Source organism: Stenella coeruleoalba (assembly GCF_951394435.1).
Source record: "Stenella coeruleoalba genome assembly, chromosome: 2".
In the NCBI taxonomy this organism is placed as follows: Eukaryota; Metazoa; Chordata; class Mammalia; order Artiodactyla; family Delphinidae; genus Stenella; species Stenella coeruleoalba.
This window is the reverse complement of record NC_137147.1, coordinates 28,352,357-28,363,408: the sequence shown is the minus strand read 5'-3', so window position 1 is coordinate 28,363,408 and position 11,052 is coordinate 28,352,357. Positions and strand designations below refer to the sequence as shown.

The 11,052-nt window shown below is 45.4% G+C and overlaps 1 protein-coding gene across 5 annotated transcripts; it reads left to right on the top strand.

The window, feature by feature from the left end:
* Nucleotides 1-212: 212 nt before the first annotated feature.
* Nucleotides 213-10,013, top strand: LOC307182106 (acyl-coenzyme A thioesterase 6-like). 5 transcript variants are annotated; one of them, XM_079913236.1, is made up of 4 exons: nucleotides 213-1,089; nucleotides 3,056-3,258; nucleotides 5,082-5,655; nucleotides 8,144-10,013. In XM_079913236.1, the coding sequence occupies exons 1-4, from the start codon at nucleotides 633-635 to the stop codon at nucleotides 8,215-8,217; spliced, it is 1,308 nt and encodes a 435-aa protein (XP_079769362.1). In that variant the 5' UTR covers nucleotides 213-632; the 3' UTR covers nucleotides 8,218-10,013. The 5 variants fall into 5 exon arrangements, 4 of the variants coding, with proteins under 4 accessions (XP_079769362.1, XP_079769364.1, XP_079769365.1 ...); XM_079913238.1 differs by lacking the exon at nucleotides 8,144-10,013 and having other exon boundaries at nucleotides 5,082-5,388; nucleotides 5,534-6,204; XR_013827112.1 differs by lacking the exon at nucleotides 8,144-10,013 and having other exon boundaries at nucleotides 213-1,127; nucleotides 5,082-5,212.
* Nucleotides 10,014-11,052: the final 1,039 nt, after the last annotated feature.

Sequence of the window (11,052 nt, the reverse complement as noted above, 5' to 3'; positions counted from 1 at the left end):
CTTGCATCTTCCCATACATAGAAAAGCACTAAATTCCTTAACTTGAGATATCTGGTTTTCTTTAATTAACAATAATCTTTTGACTTCCCGACTACCTTCCCTTGGTTGCAAAACTCATATATCCTGGCTCCTGCCCGCCCCCCCCGCGCCCCCTCCCCCCCCCCCCCCCCGCCTCCTTGGAGCAGTTTCTCAGAGTTATCTGAAATGCTGTTTCCAGGGCTGCAGTCCTCATTTTGCCCCAAATAAACCCCAAATAAAACTTAACTCACAACTCTTCACGCTGTGCATTTTTTTTAAGTCAACAATACTGAAACTTCTTGGAACTGCCCGGTATCTTTCCCAATCTTTTAGCTGTCAGCAATCTTTGTACTTCTATTTCGACACTCTCCATATTGGACCGCAGGATTAATAATTACCATAAAACGCTTATTTTAGCAGATACTCTTCCAGGCAGGCAGTAGTGGACTGCACAAACTCCAGGAGACTTCACAAAGCGGTTTAGCAAGTGTCCCTTCGGCCGCCCAACGGGAGTAGCGCAAACGTTCCAATTGCGACTGCCTCCCAGGGAGGTGGAGAGACGCCAGGCCCTACCCTTGACTCCGCCGGGCCGCCCCTTCTCTGCTGGGATCCAGATGGCGGCGACGGTGACGCTGGAGCCTGCGGGCCGCTGCCGCTGGGACGAGCCCATGCGCATCGCCGTGCGCGGCCTGGCCCCGGGGCAGCCGGTCACGCTTCGCGCGTCCCTGCGCGACGAGAAGGACGAGCTCTTCCGAGCCCACGCGCGCTACTGCGCCGACGCCCACGGCCAGCTGGACCTCGGGCGCGCGCCCGCGCTGGGCGGCAGCTTCACGGGCCTCGAGCCCATGGGGCTCCTCTGGGCTTTAGAGCCCGAGAAGCCCTTGCTGCGGCTGGTGAAGCGGGACGTACAGACGCCCTTCGCCGTGGAGCTGGAGGTGCTCGATGGCCACGACCCGGAAGCCGGAGAGCTCCTGGGCCGGGCGATGAACGAGCGCGACTTCCTGGCGCCGGGGGTGCGGCGCGAGCCCGTGCGCTCGGGCCGGGTGCGCGCCACGCTCTTCCTGCCGCCAGGTGAGCAGCCCACTTCCCAGGCTGTTGTGGAAAGCCAGGTAGAGTCCTGAGACCCTGGGCGGCCCCTTGCCTGTCTAGGGAACCCCGTGGTTGTGGAACTTCCCTAAATTCGTCCCCAAGCTCCAAAGTCTATCATGAATTCTGGGTGGAAGTTTCTCCTCTAAATTTCAGGACACTTCCTGGAGGTACTGCCATTCCCTCAGCTATATGCTAAAAGTTCATTCAGAGTACTCAAAAAGTGTATTTATGCTGCTATGTGCCAGCCATGCAGCTGTGTCTCAGATACTAATATTAGGCAGTGACTTCTGCTGGTGTGCAGGAGTGATTTGGGCTTTCTTTCACATCAAACTTCAAAGGAAACTGAAACCCAGAGATAGAGGCAGTGCCCCATAACACTAAAAAACAAACAAAAAAACTCCCTGAAGGTCCCCTCCCCCATAATAAACAGTCTGTCAGTGTTTCTCAACCTGGAATGATTCTCTTCCACTCCAGGGGCAATTGGTAATATCTGGAGACTTTTTTGATTGTCACGATTGGAGAGGGTGCTATTGGCATCTAGTGGGTAGGTGCTAAACATCTACAATCCACGGGACAGCCCCACAACAAAGAAGTATCTTACTCCAAATGTCTATAGTGCTAAGGTTGAGAAACCCTAGTCTAAGTGAAAACAAGGTGCTTGGTAGGTAAAAGTGGCCTGTAAACAAGACGACTGACCCACCCCTTCCAACCACATTCCTGACTGAAACCCCTGCTACATAGAAATGCTGGAGTTGCCACTGCTCACAGAATTCCTAAACTGAATTCTGTGATTATTCTCCAAAACAGGAGGCCCTGCTTTATTCTTACAGCTCTTCAGCAATTCACAGCCTTAACTAGCCCTGCCCACTCAACTGTGAACTCCTGGGTCTGGAATTGGGACTTATACATCTCCATATCTCTGTATGCCTAGAGGCTTACACAGGGATATAATAAGAGCTCAATAAATCATACTGACTGATTCAATAAGAATCTCCTAAAGACTTTAATTTCTTAAAAAATATTTCAAAAAAAAAAATCTTTCACTGCCCAGCTGCGATATTTCAATCAAGTCAGTTGTTCACTATTTTAGTATCTACTCTGTGGCCCATTTAAAATGTATTGTTTTCTGACTCAAAGGCTTTTTGTAAATAATGCAGAAAAGTTCAATTATTTAACAAATATGTGTTAAATCAAGGACTATGCTACATACAGTAGCTAGCAAATTCACTCATGGGCCTCACTGTACCTACCGCCTAATAGAGGATACCGGCAGCTATACTTGGATCTGTAAGTGTGGTAAGTGCTATGATAGGGGAGGTACAGGCCCAGGGTGCTGGTGGGAACATATAAAAGGCTATGTAATTCAACTCAGCCTTGGAGGGCATCTGGGAAGTCTTCCAGGAAGGGAGCTCTAAACTTAGATTTGAAGACTGATGAGTCAGCCGGTTCAGAAATGGTGGAGAGGGGAGGAGAATAGTGTACACCATTTTCAGGGCCAAAGAGAGCATAGCACATTTAGGAATGGCGTTCTTTAAGGCTGGAGCAGAGGGTGTAAAGGAGGTGGGGAGTATATTCTAATAATCCCCTGTATATGTAGAGCGCTTTACAGCTGTCAAAGCATTTTCAGTTTTTGGGGGGTTTTTTTGAGGAAAATTTGGTGGAAAATGTACATCTCATCTTACGTTATTTCTAATTTGGTTTATATTATCATTGTTGTTTTTTGCAAATATATGAAAAATTACGGAGAAAATAAGGCACTTTTCCCCCCTCCCTTCTCCCCAAAGTTTATTAAAAAAAAAAAGACAAAGTAAAAAGAGTCCTTTTCCACCAAACTCCCACCCACAACTTTACTTGCTTTAAAAACTTCTCTTTGCTGACTGCCAAAATCTGAAACCCAAGAATGTCTTTTGAGTGTCTAAAACTCCTTATGATTTGTGGTGCTCTCCAGGCACAGGACCATTCCCTGGAATCCTCGATCTTTTTGGAAGTGGTGGTGGCCTTTGTGAATACAGGGCCAGCCTCCTGGCTGGACATGGTTTTGCTGTGCTCGCTCTGGCTTATTTCAGATTTGAAGACCTCCCTAAATATTTGAATAACGTGTGCCTGGAGTACTTTGAAGAAGCTGTGGACTTCATGCTGCAACATCCAAAGGTGGGGTTCTGGTGCTCACCTGAATGCAGAGGAGAGGGGGTAGAGCAGACACAGGGCTGGATCCAAAAGCTCTACCAGGACACCCAGGGCTGGAAATATGCCATGAGACACAAAGGCTCCTTCAAAAGTTGTTAGGATTATTATTTTCATTTCTGCCCATCTCTCTCCAATCCCTTAAGACTCAACTGTTTAATTCCCTTTAGTTCTTGACCAGAATTCAAAGAGCTAGACTAAAAAGTTACTAACCTTAAGTTCTGGTTCTGTGTCTACCACCAAGTGGCATTATAATCCTGAATAAGGCAGTTTCCCTTTCTGGAATTCAGTTTTTCTCATTTGTAAGAGTAAGGTAGGGACTTCCCCAGTAGTCCAGTGGTTAAGACTCCGCGCTTCTGCTGCAGGGGATGGGGGTTTGATCCCTGGTTGGGGAACTAAGATCCCGCATGCTGTGCAGCACGGCCCCCCCCAAAAAAAAAAGATTAAACGTAAAGAGAAAAAAGTGACTGTAAAGAGATTTTTGAGACAACTGGTGACATTTGAATAGGGGTGTGTATTCGATGATATTAAGGAACCATTAATTTTGTTAAGTGTGTTAATGGTATTGTGGTTTTGTAAAGAAAGTTCTTATATGAGACTGGAAAAATTAATTAAAACATTTTGGTATGATTCTCAATGGAATACATAGTCTTTGCTACTATCTAGACTTAAAGAAACCCAAACATTCTAATGTTAAGGAGTAAGATGTACTGCAAGGTCTAACTCTGTTAGAATTCAGGGACTGGTCTCAATAGAGCTGCTAAAACCTAGATGATCATGAACTGTGATGACTGGTTTATTTATGGGATATAAGCCCCCAGGAACAAGAAGAGACCAATATATACCATCAGTTCTGCCCTTAGAGCTGGGCAAGAGGGGCTTCTGCTCTGGACCTTTTGTTTTAGATGACCACTCTCTGGCCTTCCTTTGGCTGCATCCCTGACCACAGGGTGCGGAGTTTGAGGGGCCAAGGGAATGTGTCTACCTGGAAGCCATGTGCCCCTCACACCATGCCCTTTGGATCTGGAACCCCACAATTATCTTCCAACCAGCTCTGATCCTGCTTCCAAGCCCTATGCCTCTTCTCTGGGTCCCTTAATGTGAACACACCTAGGCCTTAAACATATAGGCTAGGGTGTCCAAACGCATGTGTGAGAGGGCCCTTATGGTACATGATGGAGCCAGGCAGGGATGGGAAGAGAAAGAGAGTTGGCCAAGGACCAGGGACTAGGGCCAGGGGCTGGCACTCCCCCCATGCCATGTTCTAGTACAGAACTCCAGGAAGTTCTAAGATATGAAATTTGAACCTGACCTTATAAGTTGTTATGGAGGTATATTTATCAAGGTAGCAGAAAAGAATATATTTTATTTAATTTTCAAATATTTATAACTCTTAAGTATTTAGGTATAGGGTATATGGGCCTCTGTGTGTACTCTTGACCTAGTCACCATAAATGTTAGTGGAGGGCCTGTGTACCAGGAAATTAATTGATTTGTTTGGGACTTCCATGTTAGTCCAGTGGTAAAGATTCCGTGCTCCCAATGGAGGGGACACGGGTTCAATCCCTGGTCAGGGAACTAAGATCCTGCATGCCGTGCCAGCGCAGACAAAAAAAAAAAATTGATTTGCTTATTAGAAGATACGTTTGAACTTTGTGGATTGTTGCATAAGAAAGGAAAGCAAATGACATGTGAGAAAGCTGCCTAGACAATGTAAAATCACAGTTTAAGTTCTCCCTTTATGAATTCTAGACTTGTTCTCTCTCTCTTTCTTTCTCTCTTTTCATCAGGTGAAAGGCCCTAGTGTTGGGCTTCTTGGCTTCTCCAAAGGAGGTGACCTGTGTCTCTCAATGGCCTCTTTCTTGAAGGGCATCACAGCTACTGCAGTTATTAATGCCTGTGTGGCCAACACAATAGCTCCTCTGCATTACAAGGATATGATTATTCCTAATCTCAGCAGTGACCCAGGAAAATATAAAATCACTGAGTCAGGCCTTTTGAATTTGGAGGATATTTGGAATGACCCACTGGAGAAACCCAACCACCGAAGTCTTATTCCATTGGAAAAGGCCCAGGGACCCTTCCTGTTTATCGTTGGTATGGATGATCATAGCTGGAAGAGTGAATTCTATGCTCAGATAGCCTCTGAACGGTTACAAGCCCATGGGAAAGACAGACCCCAGATAATCTACTACCCAGGAACTGGCCATTGTATTGATCCGCCTTATTTTCCTCTTTGTAGAGCCTCTGTGCATGCAGTTTTGGACCAACCAGTATTCTATGGAGGTGAGCCAAAGGCTCACTCAAGGGCACAGGTAGATGCCTGGCAGCAAATCCAAACTTTCTTCCATGAACACCTCAATGGTAAAAAATCTGTCAAGCCCAGCAAATTGTAACATTGTAATCATAGACCATATACTGTTAATAAAAATCCTAGTCATACAACATGTATTAGGTTTTCCAGAGAACCTAGGAACCTTTTTGTAACAAAGCAACCATCTCAGCTTCATTGTCAGGTCCTACTGGATTCTGAGCCTTAGCAACACTACTCTCTTCACTGCTGGGTCCATCCCTTTCTCCCCTGAACTTTTCCCAGTGTATAGGCTTAACTCTGATCTTATCTGTAGGACCAATCTTAACCTTAAGCAGGAAAAATGTTAAGAAGTGCCTGCCCAAGTCTCAACTGCTGGCCTAGATTTGGCCTTCTGTTCTGGTTCTGAGGACTGAGCTTTTGTACTGCTAAGAGTCCCATATACTCTTTGGGTCCTAACTGACCATGTCTGAACCTTGGGAACCTGCGCACTTGAGCCCCTTAAGGAATGGACTCTGCTTCGTTCTTGTTTCTGAGCCCCACTTTGAAGATTGGGGGCATTGACATACTTAGTATCCTAAGCTTTGCTTTTATTTTATGAATGAGGCCCTAGACTTCGATTTCTTCCTTACTGATAAAGTATTCTTTACAAATTTTGAATTTAAAATTCAAAGGATACTTCACAAAGTAAAATTGAATCCTTTACCAAAAAAAATTGCTGTAAGCAAAACAGTTTATTGATATATACTGTTGATATACTTCCTCTGTATTTACCGTCTGAATTCTCAATCTCAGTACTTGGCTACCTAGAGAAATGCCTCGATGCCAATAGATTTTCAGGACTTAATCTTTGGATGTCAGGTTATACCTGACAAATTAGACTTCTTCCTGGTACCATCGGTTCCTATTACATTCCTACTGGGAAGGACTGGGATCAGTCTATCTCAATCCATTGCCTTATACTGGGCACTATCTAGAGTCATGAGACCAGAGCAGAGGGTCTTCCCTGAGTGCAAGAATATTTTTCTGAGACACATCAGAAAAATATTGGCTTGCTGGGCACATACTGTCTTTCACCAATTTGAGTCTATTCAAGCAAATGCCCATTAGATCTTAATCTAATGAGAAGGGTTCCTTACTTAATTTTGACCAATTGTTAAAAATACGTGTTGAGTGTATTTATTCACTATGAGTATAATTTTCTGTGATTTGAATCCTTAGAGCCTGTGCTTTAACTCACTCTGAGGTGGTCCTGCTACTCTAGAGATGCCTTTGGGCTGGGGTATCATAGGAAGAAGTTATAAGGAAAATGGCTGGGAGGGTGAGAGAAGTGAGGGGTGGAAAGGTAACACCAGAAGCTTAAACATGAGGGTGATGACTAAACATATCTGTGTACTAAAGCACTAGGTGTGGGGATGGCCGTACATCCTAATTTCTTCCTTACTAATAAAGTAGCCTTGGAATGCCCTATACTGACTAAGATATTTGGTCACTTTCCCCTCAGAGTTGATCATATATGGCCCCCTGTCTCTAAGATTTGAAAAATAATTTCAGGTTGTTACAAAGCTACCTAAAATATGGTAAATGTGAATTAAAAGGGAGAAACAGAAAAGGTATCCATAAAATGGAGCCAGAAATGAGGTCAATACAATAGTGCTTATTATGAGGCCTATATACTTGCCTTGATTGGGCCACTCGTTCAGTCATTTGTTTTCTAGTGGTTTATGCAGAGAAGGAAACCTAATCAGTTACACAAAATTTACAGCCTTCATAAAATCAGAGCTTAGAAATCAGTTTCTCCCAAAGGCTGTCTTACTAAGAAACATTAAATGATGTAAAGGGTAGTACCCTCAAGGTTGCCTCTACAGTAGATATAAATCCCAGGCTCCATCGCTTACTGTGTGACCTTGGGTAAGTTATTAACCTCTCTAAGCCTCGATTTCCTCATCTATAAAGTGGGGATAATTATAGTGATAAGAATAGAAACTACTTCATTGGGCTGTTGTGATTAAATTAGGTCATCCAAGTAAAGCACGTAACATATTTAAACTCTCAAATATTAGCTCTTACTATTTCAGATGAGGAAATTGAGACCCAGGAGGGTTAAGAAATATATCTGGTTGATGAGAGAACTGGGCCAGTCCAACTCCAAAGTCCATGGCCTTCATTAACCATTTGGCTCTACAGCCTTCCAACCTGAGGAGAGAAGCTCAAATAGTGCAGAGCTGACTGGTGAGGATTACTTAGCTGGAAAGTCAAGGATAAGTTAGGGTCCCCTAATGGAGGCTCCATAAGCCAAATTGGAGAGTTCAGATTTATGTATTTATTTTGGAAACCACCATTTTATTGAGCTCTCCTCACCGCAGAGACCTATTCCAGCAGTCTTTTTGCCACAGGCATCACAGACACAGGGGTGTGACCAGCGCGCCCCCCAATGCCCACTATTTGACCCACCCATGAGAGGGAGATGGAGAGTTTAGACTTAAAATAAGAAATAAGGAACCGTTTTTTAACATACTGATTTTTGTTTTTCAATGACAGTCAGTAATTTTTCCTTGATGCTTAGTGGCTCAAAGAAGTTGAAGCCTAAAAGAAACTTAGTTGGAGACACTTAAAAACAACAACAGCAACAAAAAACAAATCAAGGGCTTCCCTGGTGGCGCAGTGGTTGAGAATCTGCCTGCCAATGCAGGGGACACGGGTTCGAGCCCTGGTCTGGGAAGATCCCACATGCCGCGCAGCAACTAGGCCCGTGCGCCACAACTACTGAGCCTGCGTGTCTGGAGCTTGTGCTCCGCAACAGAGGCCGCGACAGTGAGATGCCCGCGCACCGCGATGAAGAGTGGCCCCCGCTCGCCGCAACTAAAGAAAGCCCACGCACAGAAATAAAGACCCAGCACAGCCAAAAAAAAAAAAAAAGTTGGATCATATATTCAAAAACAAAAATCAGAAAATATAACCAGATTCAGCCCATTGTTCTGCTTTTGTTTGTACGCCTAATGCCCTTGAATGTACTTCCATCAGGATGAGAAAGGCCAATGAACCATTTTGAAAGCAAATATTGATACATGTTTTTGTCAACCACTGATCCTTTAAGAAATATTTGTATAAACCTGTTACAATTTTCAGCAAACTGAAAACCACAAACACTTCTTAATTCTTTCAGAGTATCATGGTTAAGCCATTGTGTACATTCATTTTAAATGGTCTTTGCACACTGGAAAGATAAAAGCTTGTGGGAAGCATTCTGTTTTTTCAGGTGGTACATGCAGAGATGCACAACATCCAATATTTATGGCCACTATAATGATGGATGTGGGCGGCAGAAGTCAAAATTCTTTGAGTTAGGGACTTCCCTGGTGGCGCAGTGGTTAAGAATCCGCCTGCCAGTGCAGGAGACACAGGTTCAAGCCCTGGTCCGGGAACATCCCACATGCCACGGAGCAACTAAGCCCGTGAGCCACAACTACTGAGCCCACATGGTGCAACTACTGAAGCCCGCGTGCCTAGAGCCTGTGCTCCGCAACAAGAGAAGCCACTGCGATGAGAAGCCCACACACCGCAACGAAGAGTAGCCCCGGCTCGCCGCAACTAGAGAAAGTGCTCGTGAACAACGAAGACCCAACGCAGCCATAAATAAATAAATTTATTTTTTTAAAAAAATTACTTGAGTTGTTTTCTAAAACTGGGAGTCAGCCATGTATTCTCCAAGGACAGAGAGACTTTAAACAAGTACTTTTCAAAAAGACAGGGTTGTTGGTCCAGTAACCATGTGCTTTCAGTGGCAAATATTTTCCATCCATAAATCAGAATACATGATAATTACAATCTTATTTATGGGGTAAGAGGGATAAGATATATATATCAAAATGAGATTGTTCCAAAGGGAATTCAGGATTACATATCCACACATCTTACTTGACATAGCAGTTTAATAGAATGGTTTTATCTGGGTTAATTAACCTCATTTTACATGTACATTTTAAGATAGAATTCTATACTGGAAAACAAATTTTAAATTACATATATAAGTACATTCTTCATTGTAAAAGATTCAAGTAATACAGATAAAATTTAAAAACCTCTTAACTCATTGCTCAATCGCAGTCTTCTCCCAGAGGTATTTACTGTTACCAACTTGAAGTGTAGCCTTCCAGAACCATTTTGTATACATGGACAGTTTTATTTTGTGAGTTCTATGCCTTTTTCTTTTAAACAACAAACAAACCATAAATGTCATATAATGTAAGTTTTTTTCCCTTCATGTAAAAATATACATTTTTAATAATTATGTCAGGCCACAGGACAATATAGATTATTTCCACAGTGTATATACATCTGTACTCTGCCTCATCTGAAACGTTTAAACTTTAATCTCGACAGTCTTTTTTTCTTTTTTAACAGTCTTTATTCATCCAGGCAAAAATAACCTCAAGCAAGAAAAGGGATTTGGCGGGAGCCTAGTACATGGAGCCTCCAACTAAGTTTAGGGAACAGTGTCCCCTGATGGCCAGAGAGGGATTTTAGAGAAGGCGACCGGAGGCATTTTGTCAGAAATCGTTAATTTCTCATTCTCGACACGTCGAAGGGTAGGCTAGGTATAAGCTCCTGCCTCTTCCGGACGGTCCCACTTCGGGATCTCCAAAAGCACAACCGACCCCAGGCCCTCCTAAGTCGCGCCTTTTTGCAGCTCTTTACTGAGTGACGCCCCAGGAACCAGTCCGGGTCCTCTTGAGACCCGGCCTGCTTTTTTCCCGCCGGGCCACGCCCCTCCGGGCCCAGCCCCTCCTGCTGCACTCCGGCCGGCCCCGCCCCTGCTCCCGGCCCCGCCCCGCCTATTGAGCCCAGTTCCCTTTGCGCCAAAGCCACGTCTGTGTGCCTGCGCTCAAAGCCGCACCGCGAAGATTCCCGCACCCAGTGACTGGCGGCTCAGGCCGTGCTCCGAACTCCCGGGACTCCCGTCCAGCTTCGGAAGTCTGTCTCCACATCATCCCTTTCCTCCCAAAAGGCCGCGACCCTGGCCGTCAAGCGCAAGACTGGACTAACCAATAAGCTCCTGGGTATTAAAGTGGAAGGCTTAGGCCCCAGGGAGCGGGGCCCTTTGGGGTTCAGTGATCGAGGCCGCCTCTTCCTCTCGCCTGCCGGCAATGAGGCGGACGGCAGTGGGGCGGGAGGTGTTGGACCCGGCCAGGGACCGATCTCCGAGCTCTGGGCGGCGACTTCAGGGGCGTGGAGCCCATGGTGCTCCTGGGGAGCCTAACGCCGGCGGGCTCGGAGGATGCCTCCTCTGCAGGATGTCGAGGGGAGTGATGAAAACCCCCTCAAAGTGGATGTGACCGTCTACCATGCGCCGTGTCGGCTGGCGGTGCAGCTGAGCCCGGCGCCCGCCTCCGCCCAGGTGCAGCACAGTTCTCTCCGCGCCGAGCTCGGCAGCGAGCTGGTCGCCTGCG